Consider the following 27,648-nt stretch of genomic DNA (forward strand, 5'->3'; position numbering starts at 1 on the left):
GTTCTCTATTTTTATGAAACCAAAGTAGAAGAAATCTACCTTGATTCATTAATATCATAAATACCAAGCAACTTCAATTCCAGTATGGTGCATATAAATCTCAATTTTATTTAGGGTTAAGTCAGACTCTGTTAAGTCTGAGTGAATTTTGACACACTGAAAATACTGCCACATAGCAGAGAATCAGGCATGTAACAAACTGACAAACTACTGACACTCTGTGAGACCCTATGTGGACCATTGGCTGGTTTTGCTTCTCTTGACCCTCAAATGCTGCCATAGCTTACAGTGCTTTCTTCTGATTATCACAAATGCTCAAAAGCGAATCTCATTCTTTAGTTGGTTTTTATTTCTTAAGGAAAGTTAACAAAGGTCATTCGAAAGCTTGATTAGCAGAGAAAAAGCAAATTTATTGTGCTGAAGTATTTCTAAATTACTAGTTTAATATCAAAAAAAATTTTATTTAAAAAATAGGGCCGGGGATTTAGCTCAGTGGTTTCACCGCCTGCTGCACAAGTGCAAGGACCTGAATTTGATCCCCGGTACAAAAAAAAAAAAAAAAAATTATTTAAAAAATAAATACATTACAGTCTAAACTTAATTGATAGAAAGGTTTTTTTGAATGCTCCCAAAACCTAAAATAAAATGATACACCTTAAACATGGCAGGCTAAGTTACGCCATCCTGATGAACTCATTTCTACCTGTTCGCCCTCACACACAGAGGCGACACTGCCCACTGATGAGCACTCAATTTTATAAGATTTGGGGGGACTGTAGATTTCTTTTAGATTTCTAATTGCTTGATTCTATTCTCTGATAACTATCATTCATCATTTAAATCAGTCATTGTTTTAAAACACAGGTCATGCGTTTCTATCCAGTGGAAGAGGGGGAGGTAAATACAACTCCAGGAAAGGACATGAAAATTCCAAACACTATAAGCAAATGAATTTCAAAGTTAGGAAATTGCTTAGTACAGTCTACAACCGTTGTCTTCTGCTATGTTAGCAGTACAGAAAACCTTTCTAAAACAATGTTTACCATAGTCTATAATCAAACTGTCTTCTGTTGTGGCTATAATGTAGAAATATTTTCTAGCTATGTCCATTTATAAAATTCAATCTATTAGTTTTTCCCCAAAGAAAGAAAACATTGTTTCATTTTAAAGGCATTTTATTTGAGACAACTAAAAATAATTGGATGTTCAGAAGCAGTGTACAACAAGGGAAATCAAACCAGTTACTTTATCATGTATTCCCTCTTCTTTACAACTAAAGCAAAAAAAGAGAGAGAGAAGGCATTCTGCTTTAAGGGAAATGTCAGAAAAATAGGCAAATATATTTTTCTTCTCCATAATAACAAAAAAAGCTACAAGAAATTTAACTGTAATGACACAAATTGGATGTTGGCTTGCATGTATTCATTAAAAAGCCAAGAGGCTGCTGCTACAAGAGCCTGGCCCCCACCTTGCCTTCTCTGATGCTGTTTTCACTCACAGGTTGCACCGAGTCAGCTGCTCCTGCTCGGAGGCTAATTCCTATTCCCGCTGTTTACTGCTGTGTTTGCCGGCAAGCAGAGTAACTCTGAAGGCTGATGCTTTTCTCTGCTTGCTCCTCTAGTCCATAAATGATATACTCTCTGTGGCACATGCTTGATGCTCAGGCTTTAACTTCAGGAGTTGAAGAATAAATGGAATCTGAATTTTCTGAAGCAATTTCTTCTATAAGGAAAAACAAAAGCACATTAGTCAATTTAATAAAGGAAAGAAGCAAATCTATGTTTCTGTTTAATGAAGGAATAAAAATGACTTTTTAAAGCATACTCTGGTGGTGGTGGTGGAACAGCAACTGCAATTGCTACTGAAAAAGCATGAGGAAAGAGCTGACTATGTTCTGCATTAATGCTTTTACATCATCATTTAACCGAACATTTTTCTCTTTCCAGGTTAAATGTCCACTGACTTTGACTACCCAATAAATGCTGCATTCAACTCATGTCTTTGAAAGATCTGGACCTCTCCTTTAGTAGTTCAAATCCTAATACTTAATGACATTCAAATAAAAAAATTAGCCATTGAACATTAAGTTTTTTTGGAAAAAGGTACTTATCAAAAAAACCAAAGCAAAACAAAACAAAACCAAAACAACTATGGTAAACCCCACCCTAACTGTCCCTACATCACCATACACACTTTCATGTCGCCCATCTGAAATTTCCCCAATCACGCCCTTATCTTGCCATGTAATAAAAAATCAACTCTTACCAATTCTACCACTAGTGACAAATCCATCCACCCTTTTCTGTTCTTACTGCCACTCCCTTACTCAAAACTAGGTGTCTGGTCATCTGGACTATCAATGTCCCCACACTGGTCTATGTTCACTCTTGTCCCCTGTCCAACTCTCTCTCCATACCACAGCCAAGGCAATCTTTTAAAATGTCAATCTAAATTTAGTGTTATTCCTCCTTAACATGTAAAGGTTTCTCACTGCTTCAGTGTAAAGCTCCCCAAGCCATAATACAATAAACCCTCGTGGCTTAGGCTCTCTCGCCACATTTTGCTCTTGATTGATTGAGTGACTTGTTTTTTTGAGCCAGGTCCCGCCGTGGAGCCCAGGCTGTCCCTGAACACCCAGCCATCCCCTTGCCTCAGCACCCCACGTGTTGGCTGGCAGGTGTGCGCCACTGCACCTGACTCTCCTTGTTCTTTAGCCGGGAGCCATAGTAAAGTGATTCCAGCTCTTCATGTGCTGCGGTCCTTTCTACTCCTGAGCCTCAAGGAATGTTTCTGTTCTTTGCCTGTCATGAATTTCTCCAGCCCATCCCTATCCACACACACCTCCCAACATGCCCATCATGCCAGCACCTCCTCAGGTCTCATTTTAAATGTTGCTTTTCCAGGAACCCTTCTGATTCTCTCATAATTGTCGTAACTTGTTTAAAGAATCTGCTTAAACAGCATCTGTCTAAATTTAACAAGTTCTGTGAGAGTAAACTGCACCACTCATCTCCACACCACCTCAGTGCCTACTACCACACAGTATTACATATTTAGCTTATAAAGAAATCCATGTAAATATTAAGCTTTCCATTCAATATGTTCATATTTAATATACTTCTTTTGTCAATGAGTAAAACTCACATAGCACTTCAATTTTAAGACCCCCGGGATTCTTATAAAAGTCAACTGATTTGTATTTACCTAGTTCCTCTTCTGTTGTCTCTGGAAAATTGATTTTTGGCTTTGCCAATTCACCACTATCTTCTTCTACAAAAACAAAAGCGATGATGATAGATTTCATGAATTATTATGTCACAAATAATTTCTACCATTTAATAAACAAGAAGAGTAAAGACAAGACTCTTACATCAATACATTATAACTTGAACAACTCTTAGTAACTGATTTTAAAAGTTTGTCTTCAAAACCTTTTAGGCTCATACTACAACTGCTCTGGGATTAGTAACTAGGGAATTTTTAAAAATTAAAAACATGTCTACCTTAAAGTAACCTTATTCAAATACTGGGTACATTTACTTGTGAATTCATTACATAACTTCCTAGAAAATTATGAATTTAAGTTCATTCCCTTCAACAAATGAGCTAAAATTTAGTAGAATAACATGTGCAACAAAGAAACCTAAACAGAAGAACATAGTGGCCAATTTATAATCATGGCTTCTTGTTACTTACAATTACATAATTTCACATCTACAGAAACACTGAAACAGAACTGATGAAAAAAAATGATACAAAGCTATGCATTTTAATTTTGTAACTCTGAATATACATTCTTACCTGGAAGCACACATTTCCAAAGGCCATAGGTTTTTCCCACCACAGTCTGCCACAGTCTCAGAGTTCCATCTTCAGAGCCACTGGCATAGAGTTCTCCATCGGGACTGAATCTCACACAGTGAATGGGACCAAAGTGTCCTTTGTAGGATTCTGAAAAACAAAACAAGGGCTATTAGAAAATTTAATACTTAATCATTAGGTTAAGTATTGATATATGAAAGAAAATACTGTCCATATTATTGGAGAAAGGCAAAATTCCTAAGTGCAAATACAAAGAACTGTACCTAGTTAATCACCATTACCAGGTGTCACATCACTGCCTACCATTTTCCCCTAAGATCACCCCTTTTCAAATCTAGCATGCAACATAGTTTCAGGTTGTCTTTCTAGAAGGAAAATGAGGCTTCATGTCTTACTGAAGGGAAGTCAACAGAAACCCCATAAAGTACAATCCCAATTACCATATTCAAAACTTCTGGCCTATTTGTTGAGGAACCAATTCTTCCTATGACTATAGAGAGCCACCAGATGGCGCTTTTCACACTCTGCTTCTTAATTTTCAACCAAGCTTTGTAGGGTTTACTCACTGTTCTGCCACACAGACCATAGAGATACAGGATCCATGCTGGTCCGTAAATATTTTAAGCTACAGAATCTAATGAGAAAACATTCAGAGTTGGAGTACTTTCTATTTAAGTCATATCCGTATTTATGACCCTGGCTCATTTATATTCTAATGCTTTATTGGCCCAATATTCCTGATTATCCTTCATCTCTGTCCAACTAAAAAATACAAAAGTTATGAGAGTAAAAGGGCTGGGGCTTATCAGCCCTTACCTAGCATTTAGCAAGCTCAAGGGCTGGGGTAACTTGCCAGCACTGTCAAAAACAAAATAAAAACGAGGAAGTCCAACGTTCACTAACTGTGGCCTGCCTCAGCTCCCAGGCAGATAATTCAGATTGGTTCTCTCATCTTTTGGGGTCACTGGAGACTGAACCCAGGGCCTTGCAAACGCTAGGCACACACCCCAGCTCTAATTCACTCATCTTCAGAAAGGATTCAACGTGACCCAACATTTTAAAATACACTTGGTCCATCAGTTCTTCCCAAAAAGCAAAACATACAGGTGTCTTTTGTTTTTTTGTGTATACATGTTGCAGATTTAGTTAAGTCGTAAAGCAGGCCAGAAACCAACTAAAAAGTGTCAGCTTATAGATAAAAAGGTTTATGAAAACCAGATCTTCTGAACCAAAAGCAAATATACTTTGGAAGTAGGTACTGAGAACCATACCTAACTCTTTGAACTATCTGGTCCATCATCTAAATCTAAAGTTAGAATTAACTTTAAATTAACCCTACATCAACTCTTCCCCAAACAAATCACAAAAATAATAGCAAAACTCAGACTCTTACAATCTCCTAGCATCTGCTTAATGTGACATTAACATATGAAGCCCCTCAATAAAGCCTGCAGATCACTGTATGACACTCAGAATATCACTGTAGTTCATACAAGTGAAATTCAGTTCAAAGCAAAAGTAAATATTCAGTTCAGCACACTTTCCTCATAGGTCTATAAAATTTTCTACCCTAAATGGACAAAATATTTTTATTTTTGCATTTCTAAGCAACAAGCTTCAGTTAGCTGCAAAAGCTGCCTTCGACATGTTACATACATACATAAATGAGGTATTAACTACCGGAGCTGAACATTTCATAAAGGTAACCACATAATTTTGTGGTAGAAGAAGAGGACAACTCACCTAATTCTTCCCCACTATTATAATCATACTTATAAAGTTTAAAATCTTCACCACCTGCAACAAGAAATTCTTTCTCAGGATGAAGAGATGCAGAGTTGATAGTTGCAGGTGCTTCAAAGGATTTAACTGGCTCCAAACTAGAAAAAAAGTATTTACAAACGTTAATATTGTACAAATAATAATAAGGAAATAATCACCTTTTCAAACTGTTCCTAGATTCTGAAACTCAAAGGACAATTCAATATTCATTTAATGAAACCAAGATAGCAATATTTTAAAAAGCTCAGAAGGGGCCAGGTGCAGGGGTACCAGCCTGTGACCCTTGCACTCTGGGAGGTGGATGTGGGAGAATCAAAGGTCTGAGCTCAGCCTGGGCAACTTAAAAAGATCCTGTGTCACACTAGGCATAGTGGCCCATGCCTGTAATTCCCACACTTGGGAAGCTGAGGCAGAAGAATCACTGACAGTTCAAGCCCAGCCTGGGATACATAGTGAGTTCAAGTCTGAAGTGAATAGGGAGACTCTGTCTCAAACAAAGAAACAAAGAAACAAACAAACACAAGGCAAAACTATTCCTAGAAATCAGCATCTTCGCTAATTAAAATAGCATGGGTACTATAGTGGGATTTCTTTTTTTTTTTTTTTGGTACCTAGGATCAAACTCGGGACTTTGTGCTTCCGAGGTAGGTGGCAGCATCACTGAGCTAAATCCTCAGCCCTATAGTGGGATTTCTTATCTCAAAAAAATTTAGTTCAGTGTTTTAAAAAATTTTTTTACAACAAGTATGCATTATCTTTGTAAAAAAAATGTTTTAGAGTAGATAATTAATAGAAAGAATTATTTGTATGTTATTCTCAATTGTTGAGGGTTTAAGCTTACACAATAAAAAGCCATAAAATATGAAATATAAAAACAGCTTTTTACTACCAGACAGTAAAACAATAACTAAATTTTAAAGAGTTATTTAATAAAAATCAATATATAACCTGAAAATATCATTACCTGAAAATAAATTATAATTTGGACATCTCTTTTCCAGTTCAACCTAGAAAGATCATGGACTATCTTAAACATTACAAAACATTGTAACATTCCAGCTCTTCAATGCCTCCCTCCTATTCCCATCAACACACACTACAAAGCATGAAAATTAAAATCAGCCATGATTTCTTCAGTCTCACTGAATGCCAATTCATGGCTGAAATGTTTGCATATTCAACAGGCCAATCAAGCTCTGCTACCAAAACAGGATTGAGGCTTGAGCTAACAGTCTACAGCAGGGTTACACCTTAGCTCTGAATGAGCATTTACACAGCTGTACAATTTGGTGGCTCTAGGCAAAAGCATCCTAGTACAATCAATTCACCATCTGGATATACAAACTCTTTACAATCTTAAAGTTCCAGATCCAGGCACAGTGGCATAAGTCTATAATCCCAGCTAATCAGGAGGCTGAGGTAAGAGGATAGAGGGCTGGAGGCAAGCCTGGGCAACTTAGTGAAAGCCTGTCTCAAAATAAAATAAAAAGGGATGCAGCTCAGCTAGCGCACTTGGCTAGCCTGCACAAGGCCCCGGGTGCAAGACCCAGTACTGCAAAAACAAAACAAAACAAAACAGAAGCCAACAACATTATTCCCTTCTCTTCCTTCCTCCTATACAGAGAACCCTGGCTCTGCAAGTTTCCTTTTAGATAAATAGTTAGGGCTACAGCCAGAATGTAATATGGCAGAAGTTGATGAAAATCAATTAAGTACCATGTATAAATAAGAACCTGAGAGCTGGGGATTTAGCTCAGTGGTTCCTGCGCCTGCCTCACAAGCGCAAGGTCCCCAGTTTGATCCTCAGTACCAATAAATAAATAAATAAACAAACAAATACATACATACATACATAAGAATGAACCTAAAACTTCCTTTACTCTTGGAACTCACAATCCTACTGAAAGGACTTCATTGTGAGGACACAGATGTGCCAAGACACATCTAAAACATCATCAGTAAAGCATATAATTCAATACAGCTATTAAAATGTTTTCAAAGAACTTTTAATGGCTTAGAATATTTTTAAATAAAAAATTATATTTATTATGGGCCTAGTAATTATAAAAAAAAATACAAAAATCAGAAGAAAAACCATACAAATATATACACTTGTAACAAGGAAAAAGAAAAAAACACTAGCAGAATACACAATTACCATTAACATTCTGAAATCTAGCTGTAAGACTGTGGGTGTATTTATTTTGATTTATCTCCAAATTTCCTAACAACATTTACCATATTGCAAAGTCACAGAACCTAAGTTTATTTACAGTTCACTAGGGTATGCTCATAATTAGAAATAGAAAAGTCACTGTCTCTTGAAAATTTTGAAATGAAAAGATCACAGTAGTTTTATAAAGAACATCAATTACAACATCAAAACTGGTTTTAAGAAAAATACAACTCAGAACTTGCTGAGTTTTACAAGTAAGTGTCTTTAATACCTGGAATGTGATTAACTCCTTTGATTAACATATACCAAGTTCTTAAATATTTCCTACCATATTAAATAGCATAGATCCCAATTTGTCTTCATTATGGTTTGTGTTCTGAAGGCGTGGCCTCCAGTGCACTGATGTTCAGAGGTGGGGCTTGGATGAGGACTCTGACCTCACCAATGGGTGAGTCCATCATGGATTCATAATGTGATGGCATTATTAGGAGGTGGGAAAATCACTGGGAGGTGGAGCCTACTTGGAGGAAGAAGGCCACTTAAGGCTTGCTCTGGAAGGGAGTATCTTATCCCTGGTGCCTTTCTTGCACTCTCTACCTCCTGTCCTGCCATGAACCTAGCCACTTGTTCTACCGCATGCTCCCTGCCATGATGTTCTGCCTCACCATGGCTCCAGAGGCAATGGAGGCAAGAGACCATGGACTGAAGCCTCTGAAATCATGAGCCAGAACACATTTTTCTTTCTTTGAATTGATTTTTTTCTCAGATATTCTGTGACAGCAACAAAAAGCTAAAACATATGCCCTTCAATTTTTAAAAAAATAGCCCTTTGTTAAGAAAGAAAATGGGAAGAAGAAAAAAAAAATGTAGATATGATATGTACATGTACCAATTCCCTACAATGAATATAATCATTATATGCTTCTTGGACTTACCTTACTGCACTATGAAAAGCAATAGATCGTCCATAAGTAATAACCAGGATCTCTCCCTCAGGAATATATTCCATACTACTAACAGACATATTAAAGTTCAGAGATTTCACTTCTGTCATAGTAGCATGATCCCAAAGGCTACAAAAAAGGGAAATATGGTAATATTAAAATTCAGAATTCATTAAGCTCTATCTACAGATAATCAGTGATAGAATAATCCCAATTGTAGTAAAACAGCTTTTACTTCGCCATAAATTACAAATGATATAGAAAAATTTCTAATTCCTATAAAATGTCAAAATATTCAATAGATTTTTAGTGAAATCAACTTCCATTCCTAAATTACTTTCCTAATACTTTAGCAAAACAATGTCAGTGAGACACATCCTAATCTAATTAGATTTAGCATCTTTCTAAATCGTCATTGTTAACACTATTTTTGTCAATCTGGTGACTATGTCCTTTCACAGAGAAATACATCAAAGGTCAGCACACAGAATTGTGTATAGCATTTTATGGGTTTCATGAACTCCTGTTAGCCGACCTATCCACACACCTAGGTTAAGAATACCTGTTACAAAGTGTCAGTTTTAAGTTTCTCCTGAATTCTACTCTATGTATATAGTAGTAAATGGATAGCTCCAAATAAATATGACCTATGTGCATTTTAAACTTTAATGTCAAACAACTTTTTGTACCAAATAGTTATAAAGGATATTTGAACTATTAAGGTAAAACATTTTTCAAATTTAAGTTAAAAAGACATTACTTACCGAACAGTTTTATCATCAGCTGAAAGAATCTGTTTATCCTCACTGCACCATAGAGCTTTTTTAATACCGGAAGTGTGACCACTGATTTCTTTAGGTTCTTAAGATGAAAGAATTTAAAATATTTTAATAATTAATTTTTTAAGCTGAGCAATATGGGAACAATTTAAATATATAAAAAAATGTATATTTTAAATTAGACTGCAACTTTTCAAAGCCCAGCACAATTCAATGTTAATCAGTTTTTCTACACTGGTACAAAAATTCATCCAAAAGCCAAGGAACTGAAGAACTATGATCCTGGTTGTACATAGCTGAGTATACTACTTGTTCCCTCAACACTAATTTTCTATACAACTGACAATATTCAAAAGCATTATTATACCACAATGCAGTAACAATTAAAATAACTAATGTGGCATAATTTCACAAGAACATGAACCCAAGGAACAGGGAGGCCTGAGCTGTTCCTACTATCTCTGACTTGGGACTCTTATGCAAGCCACTGTTGGTAGCAACTAATAGGAAAAAACAGAGCAAAGTAGGAGATGGAGGAGAAAAGAGAAATAAAAAACAGCACAAACAATCCCAGAGAGGAAAGCTTCAACAATAATAACAAAAAACCACCCTCTGAGGAGAGCCGCTACATGGGCAAACGGAGGGCACCAGTTGCATCTGTGGGACTTGACTGACACTGATGAAATCACTCTGAGCCCAAGATGCCACAATAGAAGAGACAGGAGGCTGAGACTCCTCGGATGGGGCCAGGTTCTTCCCTACTCCACTTTGGCCACCCCAAAACCAACCAGCCGTGCCTGCAGTGACCCCGCCTCAGTTCCATCCCAGGTTCCAGCCAGCCTGTTCTGAGCCCTGTGCCTGTGAATACTAATAAAATGCAGGTGCTTTTTTCCTTAAAAAAAATAAAATAAAATAAAAATAAAAAATTATAACACAGTAGTGAGGATGATCTGGGCTGTCTCTGTAAGGGGCTGTCTCTGTAGATTTCCAAAAAAGTCCTCATTATCATCTCTGGTCAAATGCAGATACTAAACACAATGCCATTCCACACTACTTAGATTTATAGCATATTACATAACTTCTTGAAAACTATATCCCTTTATCTAACAACAAAATGGAAACTATATTCCTTTCTCTATAAACAAAATAAATGTCAGCCACTATATCTCAGTTTAACTGTGAGGATCAGATAAGAATATACATATAAGCCAGGTGAAGTAGCCCACATCTATAATCCCAGTACTCTGAGACAGGGGCAGCAGGATCACAGGTTCAAGCTCAGCCTGGGCAACTTAGCAAGATCCTGTCCTCAAAATTACAATATTTTTAATTAACAAAGGACTGGGGATGTAGCTAATACACACACATCTAACTGCTATCACTTCTACTACCGGCCCAGTGGAAGAGCAACTTTCAAAAAGCAGCCTTGAAAGCAGGGGCTGTGGTAGACACCTCCAGTCCTAGCACTTGGGAGGCTGAGGAGAGGAGGGATGCCAGTGTGAGGCCCGCTTGAGCTGCACTGAGAGACCTTGCTTACCTTGCTCCTCTGCCTCCGGAAAGGTAAAAGAATGAAAAAAACGCCCACCCAAACCCTGAACTACCTTGCTTTATTGGACAATTTCACTGATTGGGGTCAAAGCATTCTGCAACATTTTGGCCTTAGTCTATCAAAAAAGAATGCAGAAAACTCCTAGATGCCAATGGAGAATAAGAAATCTCTAAGTATAATATGTTCCTGCACTTTAGAAATGGAAGGTACTTCAAGAGAATTTCCAATGCACTTTTATTATTTTAAAAAAACCTTTTTTTTGGCTGTATTGAGAACTGAACACAGGGCCTTTATGCACATCAGGCAAGTGCTCTACCGCTGAGCTACATCCCTAGACAACAATGTACTTTTTTCCCCCCACAATGTACTTTTAACTCATCATTTTAAAATTTTATATATTTATAAGTAATAAATGCTCATGATAATAGCAACTAATATATAATTGCCAAAAGTCTATTTACTATATATATAAAAAATATATAGAAAATCCTTAATACCATAGAGATAAATATTTACACTAGAAAGAAGACATCCACAATTTGTATACAATAAAAATTCATACAGTATCAGATTTTACCATCAAAACTTAAAAAAAAATAAGCCATGAAACCTTACTAACATAATTTAAAAGCAAATGACAAATTAAAATGTGATAAATAACCTCTAAAAAACAGTAAGAAAGGGCTGAGTATATGGCTCAGCAGTAAAGCACTTGCCTATGTGTGAGGCCCTGGGTTTGATCCCTACCCCTGGAAGGTTAAAGAAAAGTTAAGATGATAATATGGTTTAGATTTAAAATGTCCCCCAAGAGTCTCACATGTTCAGAGGTGGAGCCTGGTCAGAAGAGGTAGGTCACAGGAGAGTGCCCTGGAAGGGTATATTCTTGTCCCTGACTCCTCTCTCCCTCCCCCTCTACTTCCTGGCTGCCGCAAGGTGAGCAGTTTCCTCCACCATGGCCTAACACCATGCCATTTCTGCCCTGAACCAAGCCACCTGTGAAGTGAACCCAGTGCAACTGTGAGTCAAATAAATCTCCTCCTTTATGTTGTAGATGGTCAGGTATTTTGTCCCAGCAATGGGAAAGTGACTAAGACAGAGAATATAACAACCAATAAGATAAATGGACAATGGGTATAAATAGGTAATTTGTTCATAAAAAAGGAAATACATGAAAATGGTACTGAGGAGCAGTTAAATCTCATCAGTAATTTTTAAACTTCATATTAATATAACAGAATCACTTTTTCTTTTTTTTTTTTGGTACTGGGGATTGAACTTGGGACCTTGTGCTTGAGAAGCAGGCAGCGGAACCACTGAGCTAAATCCCCGGCCCCTGGAATCACTTTTTCTGTTAAACTAGAAGAAATAATGTTAGTTGCCAGTGTTCACTAGTAGAAATTAGGTATAGATTCCACTGCTCCTAGGGCAGAGGAGGTGAGCCAATCCCAGCACCCAGGAGGAGGCTCCCCTGCTGCCATTCCACCACTTCTAGGGCAGAAGAGGTGAGCCGCACACTCCCTGCCGCCCCCACCCCACCATGGAAATGAGAAGACACGTAAATAGGCCTCAAAAACAAAAGACTTTCAGATTCACCTACAGCAACCCCAAAGGGAAAGGAGATGGAACAATCTGATACTCAACCACATGGACTCTCTGAACTGGCAACAAAAGAGGATCTGGAAAAAATGAAATCAGAAATAATTTCTCACATAACAGCAAAGATTGTGCCCATAGTGCAAGACATGATTAATAAATCTAGAGAGGACACAGATAAAAAAATAGAGGAGCTGAGGAACATGATGGAATCCCAACATGGGAAACAAATGGAATCTGTAAAACAGATGCAAACATTTCCAGGAGATTAAATACTCCATTGAAAGTCTACACGGCAGAATGAGCGCATATGAGGACAGAATTTCAGATATAGAAGATAAGATTGTAATTAGTGACCAGGAAAAGAAAAACTGCTTTAAAATTGTAAGGGACCACGAGAAAGCAATCCAGCAACTGCTAGTCCATGTAAAGACGAATAACATAAGACTGATTGGAGTCAACAAAGAAACAGGAGAGAGTGCAGATGACATAAAAAAAAACTGTTCACAGAAGTGATGGCAGAAAACTTCCCAAGGAGGGGAAAAGAACTTGACATACAGATAAGTGAGGCATATAGGACTCCAAAGAGCCTTGATCAAAAAAAATCTACACATAGGCATATAATAGGATTCCACAAACCCAACAGAACAAAATTCTACAAGTGAGAGAAAAGAAACAAGTCACATACAAAGGAAAGCCCATCAGAATCACAGCAGACTTCTCAATGCAGACCCTCAAGGCAAGAAGATCTTGCAGTGATGTATTTCAAGCCCTAAAGGAAAACAGCCTCCAACCCAGATTAATGTACCCTGCAAAACTATCTTTCAAAATTCATGGAGAAATAAGATACTTTCATGACAAAGAGCATCTCAGGAACCTCATGAATACCAAACCAGCACTCCAAAAAATTTTAGACAATACCCTAGGAAAAGACAATGAGGATCACAACCCCAGGAAACCCAGCAGAATGAATCCATTGGGCGTGACAAATTAAACGCAAAGGGGGAGAATCCAACAAAAAGAAAAAGTCAAGACAAGGCTTTTAAAACTTTTAACTTCATCTCCCTAATGAGTGTATAATTCAATCTTGTTATTGTACTGATTAGTATTTTTCTGATTCTAGAGTTGCACACCTTTCCTTGTGCTATACTGGCTATTTATCACCATCTTATGTCTACTTTTTAATTGGGTTGTCTATTAATGAGCTGTAAGAGTTCTTTATATATTCTGGTCATAGGTTATATGTATTGTAAATATAGTCTGTTTAAGGACTACTTTTCATTTTAATGATGTCATTTAAAGTTCTAAATTTGATGGAATCTCATTGATCAATTTTTTTCTTTTATACATCATGTTTTTTGTATCCTAGGTAGTTCTTGTCTATCCTAAATTCATAAACATAAACATTTTCCCTTATAATTTCTTCTTAAAGTATTATACGTTTAGGCTTTCATATTTAGGTTCATAGACCACCTTCAAGTTATTTTTATGCATGGAAATAAAGGGTTGAGGTTAATTTTTTATATACGGATACCAGGTGTTCTAGTGCCATTTGCTGAAAACACTGTCTCTTCCTCAGCTCTTGAATTGAGTTTATATTCTATAAAATCCTAATGTTAAATAATCTTTCAAAACTCGGTGCACCATATATGTGTGGTTCTATTTCTAGATTCTCTGTTTTATTCCAATGATCTATATGTCTTTCCTTACACCAACACTGCCAGGATTACTATAGCTTTAGAAGAAGTCTTAAAATAAGGTACTAAACATCTTCCAACACTGTTTTTTGTCTTTTTTTTTTTCTTTTTTTAACTTATCTGGGTCCTTTGTACTCCTACATAACTTTTAAATTTCAATATCCAAGTCTTCATTTATGACACATATACACAGACCTGACATTTTATATATACCTTGTGTTTTCTAATCCTGCTAAATTCAAATACAAGTTTTAGGGGCTCCTAGAGATTTCTTAGTATTTTCTCTGTAGATGATCATTTCATCTACATATAAAGATTTTGTTTCTACCTTGCCAATACTATCCTAATTGTGTCATTTTATTGCCAGACTATTTTGGTCTAGGCCTATGTTTCAAAGTTTAATGGACAGATGAAGAGTAGGCATATCTGCCCTTGTTCCCCACCTTAGGGAGAAAGTATTGTTATCTTCTTCGTTCATATAAGATCTTTTTTGCCGGAAGTATGGAGCACATGTCTTTAATCTATTGAGAAGGTTCTGTTCTACTTCTAGTCTCCTGATAGCTTTTACCATGAGCAGCTGTAGAATTTAGTCCAATACTTTTTCTCCAACTAGTGACAGGATCATATGGCTTTTTCCTTTCCTCTGTCAAAATGATGACTTTTGGGGGTGGATCTTTCAATGCTGAACCAACACTGCCATCCCTATAATAAACCACTTTCTACATACTGCCAAATCTGACTTCTAAGAGTTTGTTTTGTTAAACAAATTTCTATATATGTTCATACTTTTTTCTTCTATTATCTTTATCCAGTTTTAGGCTTAGCACAATGTTGATTTCCTAAAATGAGGGAAGAAGTGTTCCTTTTTTTTTCTACTTTAAATGTTTGACATGATTAATCAGTTAAAATGTATACAAGCCTGTTGTTGTCATATAGGTAGGTTTTTAAGCTAGGAATATACTCTCTTTAATAGGTGCTATTCAAATTTTATATTTCCTCCAGAGTTAGTTTCATTAATTTGTCTTCCAAGGTACTTCTTAGTAGTTGTCAAATTTACTTCAAAAAAGATTTTTGTAATATGCTTTCTATATCCTTTTAAATTCTATAAAATTTGTGGTAATGGCTCCCAGATCTTGATATTATAATTTTAAAAATGTATAATTGATACTGTGTAATAGGAAGTAAAGGTCTAAAGGAGCAGGGGAAGTGGGAGGGGTAGGGGAAGAGAAAGAAGGGAAAAGAAAAAATATGAGAAAAGGAAAAAAATGGAAAGAAAATCTTTGCAAATAGGGAAGGGTGGAGGGGGTGAAGGGAGGGCAGGGGAAGGGGAAAAAAATTAAGAACCAAGATACTCATGTAATGGTACAAGACCCAGTGATGTATGTAACTGTATTTTATACCTAAAATGTACCAATAAACTTAATGGGGGGGGATTAGGTATAGAAATGTGTTTATGCTTCATAAAAAGGGATTTTAGCACTACCAAAAATTTATGATTCCACTACTCCTGTTGCTATGTGTGACCATGGCAACACAGAGGATGAATGATTACTCAGAGACAAGACTTAGTTCAGTCACTGCAAGGCCCAGTGTTAAGGAGACTCCCAGGAGAAAAAGGCCCTGAAGCCAAGACCTCTCTGGTTTTTCTTTAGGGTTATCAGTGTGAGAGAAAAACAGGAGAAAAGCAGTCTGGGCCAGGAACTGTCTCAAGGCTAAGCAGTTTTTCTTGGGGAAAGGGGAAGGACATGGCCAGACACAACATGCTTCCCTAAACTTTTTGTTTAACCATTCAATTCTCACAGCTTGTCTACTTTTGCCCAGCAGTTTATTTAACTCCTTACAGAGCCTGTGTGTTTTCACCCTGCAATTTAACCATTCATTCCTCAGCAAAATCCTCCCTGCACTCCTACCTTTGCTTATTAGTTCAAAGAAACCACTGTGAAAATACTGGCAGCTATAGGAATATCTAGCATAATTCTGGTTTAAACATTTAAAATATATAAAATAGCCCAAAGCCGCCTTAAGGAGAAACTGGTTAATTCACTTATACATACCCATAGGGAAAAGAGCCATAGTCATTAAGGAGTTTATAGAAAAAAATTATCATTGCAGATTTAAAAAGATTATTTTGAACAGCTAATATAGTCACATGGTTCAAAAGTCTAAACACTTTGCCAGGTGTGGTGGGGAGCACTCAGGAGCCTAAGGCAGAAGTTTGCTGTGAGTTCAAGGCCAGCCTGAGCTCCATGGCAAGACCTTGTCTCAAAAAAAATCGAAAAAACCCCACAACTAAACACTTTAACATGTACACACAAAATTCTTACCATCTTCACCTTCTACAGATAATCATTCTACAAATTACCAAAGGCAGTGACACCACTTAAGTGTAACAAAAACACTTTACCATAATACATTTTTAAATTCTAAGAAGGCTATACAAGAGTAATGTAGTAAATAAGCAATATTAAAATGGTTATCTACATAGCAAAAATAAAGATTAAACAAAAACCGCTATTAACAGTGACTAATACTGTATGATTATGTTTTAACTTTCTTCACTGTGACTATTTTTTTTTTCAAATTTGATTACTCCTTTAATTAGCTAAGCTATTTAAAATTAAAATAAAACCACAAACCAATGAACACATTACATTTACCTGCTTCAGGTTTGTTTAAGTCATATATGCGTAGCAATTTATCTTGCCCTCCAGTTAACAAGTAATTGCTATCCTAGAAACATAAACAAAATGTTAATACATTAACCACCTCAATAGTTAATTCTCTTTGAAATTTCTTCAATATCTAATAATATCCAAATATAGCTACAAACATCACAGAGATGCAGTTTATAATCAACTAACTATAATCAACTAACACTGCAGGAACAGCTGCCTTCTCAGAACCACCCAGCCCTTTAAGTGTCCCAGTTTAAATGTGTTACACTATACCACCTACTACACCAATTCTCATTCTGTCTCAATTCTCCCCTCCCTCCCACAGAGCACTTCACTGATGACCCCAAATTTCTCTTCTCCCTTCTGAGAGTAGCTGAGGAATGTTATCTGAGATTTTTTAGATGTCTGCTGTGATCAGTGGAGGACTGAGACAAGAGTTCAGACTACTGAAAAGCCTCACAGAATTAACAAGGAAAAAACAAGTTTGCACAGTTTAATATACAACCAAATAAACAGAAACCAATACACACCAAATATCCATAAAAATACAAACCAAATATACAAAGCATCAACTATAAAACCATTATTATACTGTGCAGTAACAGCAGTTTATCTGAAGTAAATTTCATCTTCCTTCTTTTTTGTGTGTTCTACTGGGGACTGATCCTAGGTCCAGGAGAGACTCTACCACTGAACCACATCCCCAGCCCGAATTCCATTTTCTCATACCTGTGTGAAATCCACGGTCTTGACAATGTGTTTGTGAGCCAAGGTCATCAATTCATCTCCGGAGACAGCATCCCACACTTTGCTGAAAGTGAAAATAAAAAGGATATTTCACAACAGTAGTATATTAAAAGGATAAACATAATGGTAATTTTGATTATTACCAAATAAGTTAGATACGTGAACTTTTATAAAAATGAATTGCAAGTCTCCTTTGTTGCTAATATCCCTCATTATAAAGCCTTATTATCCTAACTTTCTTTGGTAATGAAAATGATCTGAAGGATTTAAGTATATTGACTCATGAAGCAACCCATTGGACTTATTTTCTGAAACGGGGATTAAACCCAGAGCTTCTGCCCTGAGCCACACCCCCAACATTACATTTTTATTTTTTTGAGATTCCCACTAAATCACTAAATTGACCAGGCTGGACACAAACTTATGATCTTCCTGTCTCAGCCTCACAGAATGCTGGGATTACAAGCATGCACCACCATGCTTGGCTGTATTTTAACCCATAATCTACTCACTTGAGTATATAAAACAAACAAAAAGAACAAGAAATTCTTTGGGTTTTTTGTATCGGGGATCAAACTCGGGTCCTTGCGCTTGCACAGCAGGCAGCACCACCACTGAGCTAAATCCCCAGCCCAAGAAATTCTTTAAAAATCTAACAGAGTGAAAGATTTTGACATAGATTAAATAAAATTTTAAACTAAGTGCAGAAAACATTTTCCCCATTTCTTCCTCAAAACTGCTGCTTAGATTTTTCAAATGCTAGTCCATTTACCATCCCACAATGTGTCAAGTTTTGATTATGCAATGCTAAATTGAGGATCTGAACCTCTAAATTTGTTTTCCGACTCACCTCCCCCAAAATACATGCTGTCTATACAAATATATTATATTAGTTCTGTCTATACAAATATATTATATGTGTGTGTGTGTATGTCAAGGGAGTAATAGTTGAGTGATACCTGTTTGTGAAGGGGTTCCCCAAATAAAACAGGTCAAAGAAGGAACTTAAATATAAGTTCATTTTAGATTATAAGAGGTCAGTGAAAAATACACCAGAAAACTTTGCATTCATACCAAAGAACCATTAAAAAATGCTCCATAGAACACAGGCATGATCATGCATGCTTATAATCCCAGCTACTTGTGAGGCTGAGGCAGGAGGATCAAAAGTTCAAGGGTGGCCTCCACTACTTCAAAAGGAGCTGCACATGTAGCTCAGTAGAATACCCTTAGGTTCAGGCCTCAATAACACCAAAAAAACCAAGCACCAAAAAACCAAACTCCACTCAGGTTTCCATTTTAATGTAACCAACATTTATTTATTTATTTAGGTACTCAGGATCTTGTGCTTGCAAGGCAGGTGGTGGACCCACTGAGCTAAATCCCTGGACACAACATTTATTTTTAGGAACATGGTGGACACTGACACAAAGGGAGAAGGAGAAAAAAGCAGAGAAAAGCAAAGGGCTATCTTTTTTTATTCAATGCACACATGTAAACAAACCAAACATTTCATTCTAGACTCAGGGCACATAAATAGGAGAGAAAAAATAATCCCACAAAAAGTTCCTAAGAAGGAAAAGTTATATAAATTATATACTGTACTTATGTCTTAAGAGTGGCTGAAAAATGTGTTCTGAAAGAAATATCAACCATGTGTAGTATTACTACTAAACTCTCAAGGGTTCACTTCTCCATGCACAGGAAACCTGTTCTATTGCGTCTCCCATTCCAATTCAACTCTGACCCTAACCTACTTTCCCACAACCTAGTTTTGTATTATTTTTCTGAATTTAGCCATACCAAATTACAAATATTCCTCACACAAGTCACACATTTTGTTCCAGGCTCCTGTGTCCTTGTTCATATTGCTCTCCTAAGTCTGAATTTCATATTCTCAGCTACCAAAGTTCCTCTCACTTCAGAAGTCATCAAATACACTCCTTCCATTCAACCTTCTATCTTCACCTCGGGGGATGACCATTGCTTTCTGATTACTGTGCTTAATTTTGCTTTTTGTTTATATATCGTGACTCCAAAAAAAGTCTCATTATGTGTGGAAGGTAACTGGATCAAGACTGGATCACGACTGGATCATAACACTTACTGGTGGATTCATCTGAACTCAGTGGATTCACTGAAAGCGCTGTTAGGAGGTGGGGTCAGGTTAGGGGTGTGACCTGGAAGAGTCTATTCTTGACCCTAAGTCCTCCCTTCTCTGTTCCTTCTTGGCAGTCATGGGGTGAGCAGCTGTCCCCTGCTGGGCCCTTCCACAATGCTGTTTCTGCCTTGGAGCCAGCTGACTTTGGAATGAAGCTCCTGGAAAGTGACCCAAATAAACCTGTCTTCCTTCAAGCTGTGAGGGTTGAGTATTTGCCCCTGTGACAGGAAAACGGCTAAGTCACATTTATTCTTAATTATATGGATATGCTAAGAGTTCACATGGATTGGGATGACAAAATCATCAAAAGTAAAGAAAGCATCAAATGAACCTGAAATTTCTATCCTAGTTATTCCTGTCAAGAGAATCTAAGTAATATTCTTCGCTGAGTATATTAAATAATCTTCCACAACATCTTAAAATCTTAGAATTCTAGACCACGTGCATTCAACAGTGAGGATAGGAACTGGAGTGACCACAGAAGGATCCACCAGAGAACTGGTGTATCAACTGCCTTCTCTGGCTCTTTAGAAACCCTACAAGTACTGAGGCACGGCACTCTCTGACAGATCACGGTCTAGTCACTTGTACTAACTGAGAGATTTCCATCATTCACATAGTGAATACGGCCTTAAGAGCCCATAGAGTCCTAAAAAGAATCTGGAATAATATAAATGTTTTCCAAAATATTATTCAATCTTCTGGCAATAAACTGAAGTAACTACCTGGCTGCAGTACTAAAATCAAGATAATGAAGCTTTATTAACTGAATCCTACTGCACTCATTTTCTGCACAACTCAGGAAGTATTTGCCATCTCCCAAAGCCAATGATAACTCCCATATCAGTTTCCTGCATGCAATGATCAACACTGTTCAGTGCGCTTCATAGCCTGAGACTGGGTCTACCTTACATAAATCAGAAAAGAGGGGTTGCTTAACTAACTTAAAATTTTAGTAAAACAAAGTATTTTAGGGGAAAAAGGCTCAATTTACCATAATGTGTTCACCAAGTTACCAAGGAGATAATAGCACCTTTGATTTATAAAACTCATCTAGAGAAAAGACAGATCTATTGGCTTTTACAAAAAAACACTGGCATGGGTTATGGTACAGCACATGCAAAGCAGTGGGTTCAGCCCCCAATGTGTGTGTGTGTGGGTACATACACACATCAACAAACTCAAAACAAGAAAAAAGAAAAAGAGATCTACTGTTGAGGCAGAAGAATCTTAAGTCTGAGCCCAGCTTGGACAATTTAACAACTTAGTGAGTCTTAACTCATTGAAAAAGGGCTGGGATTGTAGTTCAGTGAGAAGGCTCCAGGTTGAATCCCCAGTACAACAGAAAGGCAGATCTACTGTCACAGTGTATTTTCTGTTGCTCTAATAACCTGAGGACAAGTGCTACATTGGGATCTGGAATGTCCCCCAAAGGTCCATGTGCTAAAGGCTTGGTCCTCAGAGCTTGCCAATACTGGGAAGAGGTATAAACCTTTAAGAGGTGGAGCCTAATGGGGGTATCTAGGTCATTGGGGGCATGCCCTGGAAGGAGACTAGCACCCTGGCCTCTTCCTCTTTATTTCTTTTGCCTTCTGGTCATCAGGCGAAGCTCACTAGGCCACCATGTGCTCTTGTCATGAAGTGCTGCCACAGCCCAAAGCATCAGAGCCACTGAAACCTCTAAGACAAAAGCTAAAATAAATCTTATCTCTCAGGAAGTTGATTGTCTCAGTTGTTTGTTACAGTGACCAGAAGCTGACTAACAAATTGGGTAATTTCTAAATAAAAAACGTTTATTTTGGCTCATGTATGGAAGTCCAAGAGCACACACCCGCATGCACATGCTTCCGAAGAGGGCCTTGTGCTGTGCTGTGTCATGGCAGAGAAATGAAAAGAGCAAGTGGACACAGGGGAAGGAGCACAGGGAGGTGCCAGGCTTGTTTGAGAGCAATCCACTCTCCCTGAGAACTGATCTAGACTCTTGAGGAAAACATTAATTAGCTCCGGAGAGCAGTGCCCCCGTGACCTAATTACCTCTTAAATGTCCTAACACCTCTCAACACCATAACACCAGGGACGGAGCCTCGACTGACATCTAGAGGGGACAAAGTGCAGCAATTATCTATAGATTTCTGGGCCCAACTCCACATCTACTGAAGCACTCTCTAGAGCAGAGGACAGCAATCTTCTCTACTCTGGAGGTCTGCACAGGTGATTCTGAGGGGACAGAAGAGGATCACGTGGTGTAAGGTTAACATTAGCTTTATGACTAAAAAGATAAAGAGGATGGTGTCTCAGGGACAATGTAACCATCAATAGACTCAAACAAATACCACAATTACTCTCACATGGCATGTTTAGAACTGACCCACCGACTTGCTTAGCTGAATATACTTTCTCCACAAGAAACAGGAACAAAATTCCTCTTTCGGTGATTGTGCCATAACGAGTTTTTTATGACATTTAAGAAGGGGGGAGGAGATTTGCCCTAAAAATAATTTATACCAACTAGGACTTATCTTGTAAGTTTGCAGGAGCTACTCCTTAGCTGGAGCAAGTTCTAACACAGCAAGTTCCACATCATTAAGAGGGGGAATAACCACACATGAATACACACACCTGACCCATCACGGAGGACACCAAAGAAACAAAGTGGTTAAGTCTCAGCTACATTTACGGAGCACCTACTATGTGACAGACACATGCTACGCTCCAAAGACACAGTGGAGAAAGCTCCCCGTCCCTCCCACAGCCTCACAGATTTTAGTTTCATTTTACAGAATAAGAAAGTTTAGAAAGCATCCCACAGCCAAACTGGAAATACACAAGACAGCTAGCACATGAACTTAGGCCTACCGAATGCCAATGCTTATTACATCTTTTCCTCTCTATCGCCACCCCTAAAACCTTAACTGAGGGGGACAAACCCAACACAGTGCCTGAGGTCACACAGACATTAAATGATAGACTAAATACTCAAACATGGGCCATTTGTTTCCAGTGTTTCTGCTCTAATGCTACATACAAAGCAAAAGACTTGAAATGTTTAGAAAAACACAAAAACAACATTGACATGCATAGCCTCAAACCTGTAATTTTGTTTAGTTAGCAATGCTCTTGTGAGAGAGCTTAAAGATTCTGCTTCACTGGTAGCAAGATAAAATCTGGACTATTTTCAAGATTCTGTTAAGTATTGAAAGTGCCACATTTCTTCATACTTTTTCTCTCTCCATTTTAAAGTAATTATCACATGGCCAGTGACTCCAAGCTATTGCCCTATATTTCTTACCGAGGGGTGGCAATTCAATTTGGTCAAATATACAAGAGTCTTCACCAATTTTACCAAGACACAAGCATCCTTCCTAATAAGTTTTGCCAAAATATGAGAAGAAAAACATCAAAAGGATGGTGCCAAGGCATTCTGCTTATGTAATTAACATTGTTAATGCCGCCTGCTTTGCAAGCGCAAGGACCCAAGTTCGATCCCCGGTACCAAAAAAACAAAACAAAAAAAACCCAACATTGTTAAGGCTAGATTACAGTACAGTTGAGGTTAACAATCCAGAACTGCATCCAAAAGCTTGTCTCTCTTAATGCTAATGCCTGCAAAGTCTACACTCATAACTTAATTATAGTTAATTTAAAATATCACTTAATCCACTTATGGGCCGGGGATTTAGCTCAGTGGTGCCATCCCCTGCCTTGAAAGCACAGGGTCCTGAGTTCGATCCCCAGTACAAAAACAAAACCAAAAAAAATCCACTTATCACCATCAGACTGAGACCTAATTAGCCTAATAAAAATTTTAAAGATCTATTTACCAAATCTAGAGTTGTGTTTAATGTTAATTCAATTTTCCACATTCATTATATAATCGGTAAGATTGTCAATGATGTTCTCACTGAAATGAGTGAAAAACTTTGGGGGGAAAGAAAAAAAAAATAAGCTAAACTTATGGTAATCATCTACACAAGTGTTCCAAAAGCAAAATCGAGGTCTGTAATTCATCCATCCTTTGTCCGTCTGCTTTTAATTTTGTTTGTTCGTTTTTTTGAGATTACGTAGTCCAGGATGGCCTTGAGCTCAAACTTATAGTGTTCCTCCTGCTTCACCCTCTGAAGTGCTGAGATTACAAGTATGTACCACCTGGCCCCACCAGAAAAATTTTTCAGGTTACATGTTTGACAAATATAAACTAGGGACTAGATCAGGTTCACAAAAACATGGACACTAACCTTTAAACAACACCTGCAAAATTAGTACCATCAAGGTCCCAAAAGTTTTACCAGTATTATATGTGCATGAAAGAGGGAAAGAACACCTTTGTCTTAACATTTCCCGCATTCTATACTAAGTCTGCCATGTCTGAGAATCACTTTTCCTTCCTACTTTCATCTCTCATAATTAGCAATCAAAGGAGTACATTGTCATCAGCATTCATGCTGACATTTACAGCAACTTCTGGGCTGAGAATATTCCCATGCAAGGACTTACATAAAACCAAATGGCTCATTTTATCAGAATTATGTAATATCATAACTGTGCAGAACATATAGCACTCCAATAGTTATACATAACAGCAATTTATTCTTCAAAGGTACAGAAAGTAAGTTCAAGAGTTTAGACTGGCACTTGTAACTTCTTATTGATCTTTCACTATCTCCAATTTAATCCCATATAGCGTTAAGTACTACTTCTACTGAAAAACTTCTAAATTTATATTTAAATTTACACACAATAAAATTCATTGGGGTATATATAGGTGTGAGTTTCAATAAGTCCATAGACTTGTATCTACCAGAGTTAGCTTTCATCTTTTCATACTAAACTTGGTGTGCTCAATTTGCTTCAAACAAAAATGACAACATATTTACAACTGCTCCTTACTCTGTAATTTGGTTTAAAAAAAAAATTAATAGCCAGGTGTAGTAGCCCATGCCTGTAATCCCAGCACTCAGGGAGCTGAGGCAGGAGATCTTTGCAGAGTTTGAGGCCGGCCCAAACTACATTGTGAGACTGCCCCAAAATAAAGAGCAATTTTACTTTCCAGGCTCTTATGTATAATAAAATATATGTATGCACAGTAATTTTTGAACTTCCTTCACTAGTACAATGAAATGTCTCCAAACACAGGTAGGAAATAGAAACATTAAAATTATACAAAATCTGACATGTGCCCCCAAAAGGGGAAAAAGGGTCACTACAAGTCAGTTTAATAATATACACAAAACCAGAGCCCAAACAGTACTGGCACCAGTAAGTTTAGCACCACCAGACTAGAGTTTACACCATGCAGTGCCAGAAGATGCCACTGATGAACCAGGATGAGGCCACTAAACAACTAGAATCTGTCTGCCAGGCCCATCATTCTATGGTTGTACATCACTTAGAAAACATTTGGGAAAGAAAAACACCCACAAGGGGACTCCATCTCCAGACCAACTAAATCATAGTATCGGAGATACAGGTGTTTGAATATTTTAAACGCTTTCCAGATGATGATAATGTACACCCACAGGTCATGATTGCTAAAATGGCAATGGAAAGACAAGAAGATCACAGAGAAGTAACATGATCAGATTTGTTTTTAGGAAGACAACTGGCACCAGTAATGAAATAGGAATAGAGGGGAAAGAACTTAGTGGTGGGCAGTTAAAAATGACCCTGTACTGGCCAGGCATTGTGGTGCTTGCCTGTAATCCCAGTACTTGGGAGGCTGAGGCAAGACAATCGCTGGAGTTTGAGGCCAACCTATATAGTGAGTTCAAAGCCAGCCTGAACTACACAGCGAGACCCTGTCTCAAAAAACAAAAAGACCCTGTACTAACACAATGGCAAACACACTAAAGTCAGGAAATATTTTACTGGGAGAATTAAAAATGGAAATAAAATGGATCTAACAAACATCAAGAATAACAAGTTTCAATCTTTTAAACCTTAGGAAATAAAGAGTAGTTAAGGTTAGGACAGTTTTAAACATATCTAAAATGACAATAAAAATTGAGAGATAAAAAAATAAAGTCAATTAATACAAATTGGGCCATTAACATATGCCACTAAGGAGCACATACAGAGACGTATATGTAAAAGCAACCACCAACATTTGTTATATGGAGTGCCTGTAACAACACAGATTCCTGGTTGTAAGCAATGGCATGTAGATTAAGTCATTTAAGCTCTACGTTTTTTTTGGTGGTGGTAGTGGGGTGCTGGAGATTGAACCTAAGGGTGTCAGGAGTGCTAGGCAAGTGCTCTACCACTGAGCTACATCCCCAGACTTTTATATTCCAAGACAGGTTCACACTAAATTGACCAGGCTGCCCTTGAACTTGCCTTCTCCTGTCTCAGCCTCCAGAGTAACTAGGGTTACAGGGGTGTGCCATCACATCCAGCAACCTCTAAAAATTTTGAGAATCCCTGAAGACAGAGAAGCACATTGAACCAGGATGGAGTCAGAATTTTGTGAATAACTGAGGTTGAACATTTTGATTACTTCAGAGTACAATCCACAGAGAACAAAGCCGCTTCACTTACGCTGTGAAATCTGCAGCTGCGGTAGCTGCTTTGGTGGCATCCTTATTCAATGTTGCACCCCAAACGGCACCTTTATGACCCAAAAATGTTCCAATCCAATCTCCTGTATCTCCCTGGCGTAACATAGGTTTTCCATCTAGAAATATTTAAAAAGACAGGGATTTAAAAGTGTATTACTTTAAATCTAAGACTCAAACACAAAATGACTATGTAAAACAGCAAACCAGCAAACCGTTTTTGTTGTTTAAACTGTTCCCACTCATGGGGATCACTACAGAATATCCAAAAATAAATGAACGGAAGGGCTGAACCTGTCATTCTCCCTGGGAAGCACTTGTGATTCGGTGGGAATACAGATCTGCGTCAAAAACAATCTAAAGTGAGTCTTTATTTCCCAATTGAAGATGAGACTAATACCACAAAGGAATATTCGATGAGACGAACGTCTTTGTAAGGCATCGCTCTCTACCTAACCTAATTTTTCCTTTTCCTAAATCCTTGGAAGATAGTCACAGCAACTAAAAAGATGCAGTCGGGCTTGCCGAGAAGCACCAAAAATGAGGACGGGCTTGAGTAGGGGCAATACGGTACTCATCCTCCTTAGAGGCCTCAGAAAGGTCGCCTCCCGGCTCCAGCTACGTCTTCAACACGACCTTCTTGCCAGTCAAACCAGGGCTGGCCATCGCCCAGGATCCGCACCACCCATCGGACCCGGGGAGCCCCCCAACTCCCAGCCGCCGCAGACCCGGATCGGCGGCCTCGCTCACCTTTGCAAGCACTGATTAAGAAATACCCATAAGGCGTGATGCCACTGAAGGCCAAGTCAACCACGGGCCGCGTGTGGCCGGAGCAGGTGAGCGGCGTCTGCCTCATAGCCATGGCGGCGGCGGGGATCGGGCTGCGGAGCGCAGGGTCGTTGTCGTCCTTTCTCTTCTGGGCAGCGCCGCTGGCTCCACAGGGTCCCCCGCCCTCACACTGCGGCTGGGCCGGGAAACAGGAAAGGGAGGCCAATCCGGTGCACCGGGGTCCGAGGGGGTTAGGGAGGGGCCGAGGAATCAGCCACCGGCGGGCGACAGCCGCCGAGGAAGGGAGAGGGAGGGAGGGAGGAAAGTAGGGGAGGGGGAGAGGCGGAGAACCGGCCCCGCCACGACTCTCACCGTCCACACCGGTATCGGCCGGAAGTGACGAC

General features: G+C 38.2%; 1 protein-coding gene across 1 annotated transcript; it reads right to left on the minus strand.

The window, feature by feature from the left end:
- Positions 1–1,154: 1,154 nt before the first annotated feature.
- Positions 1,155–27,648, minus strand: Strap (serine/threonine kinase receptor associated protein). Its single transcript, XM_004845818.4, has 10 exons — positions 27,227–27,648; positions 26,460–26,595; positions 17,747–17,828; positions 17,000–17,072; positions 9,489–9,585; positions 8,716–8,853; positions 5,566–5,702; positions 3,802–3,951; positions 3,205–3,270; positions 1,155–1,722 (listed from the first exon to the last, which is right to left on the minus strand). The coding sequence occupies exons 1-10, from the start codon at positions 27,336–27,338 to the stop codon at positions 1,661–1,663; spliced, it is 1,053 nt and encodes a 350-aa protein (XP_004845875.1). The 5' UTR covers positions 27,339–27,648; the 3' UTR covers positions 1,155–1,660.

The sequence above is a fragment of the Heterocephalus glaber genome, unplaced genomic scaffold (assembly GCF_053883595.1).
Source record: "Heterocephalus glaber isolate CG9 unplaced genomic scaffold, H.glaber_assembly_v1.0 deba00001444, whole genome shotgun sequence".
Lineage (NCBI taxonomy): Eukaryota > Metazoa > Chordata > Mammalia > Rodentia > Bathyergidae > Heterocephalus > Heterocephalus glaber.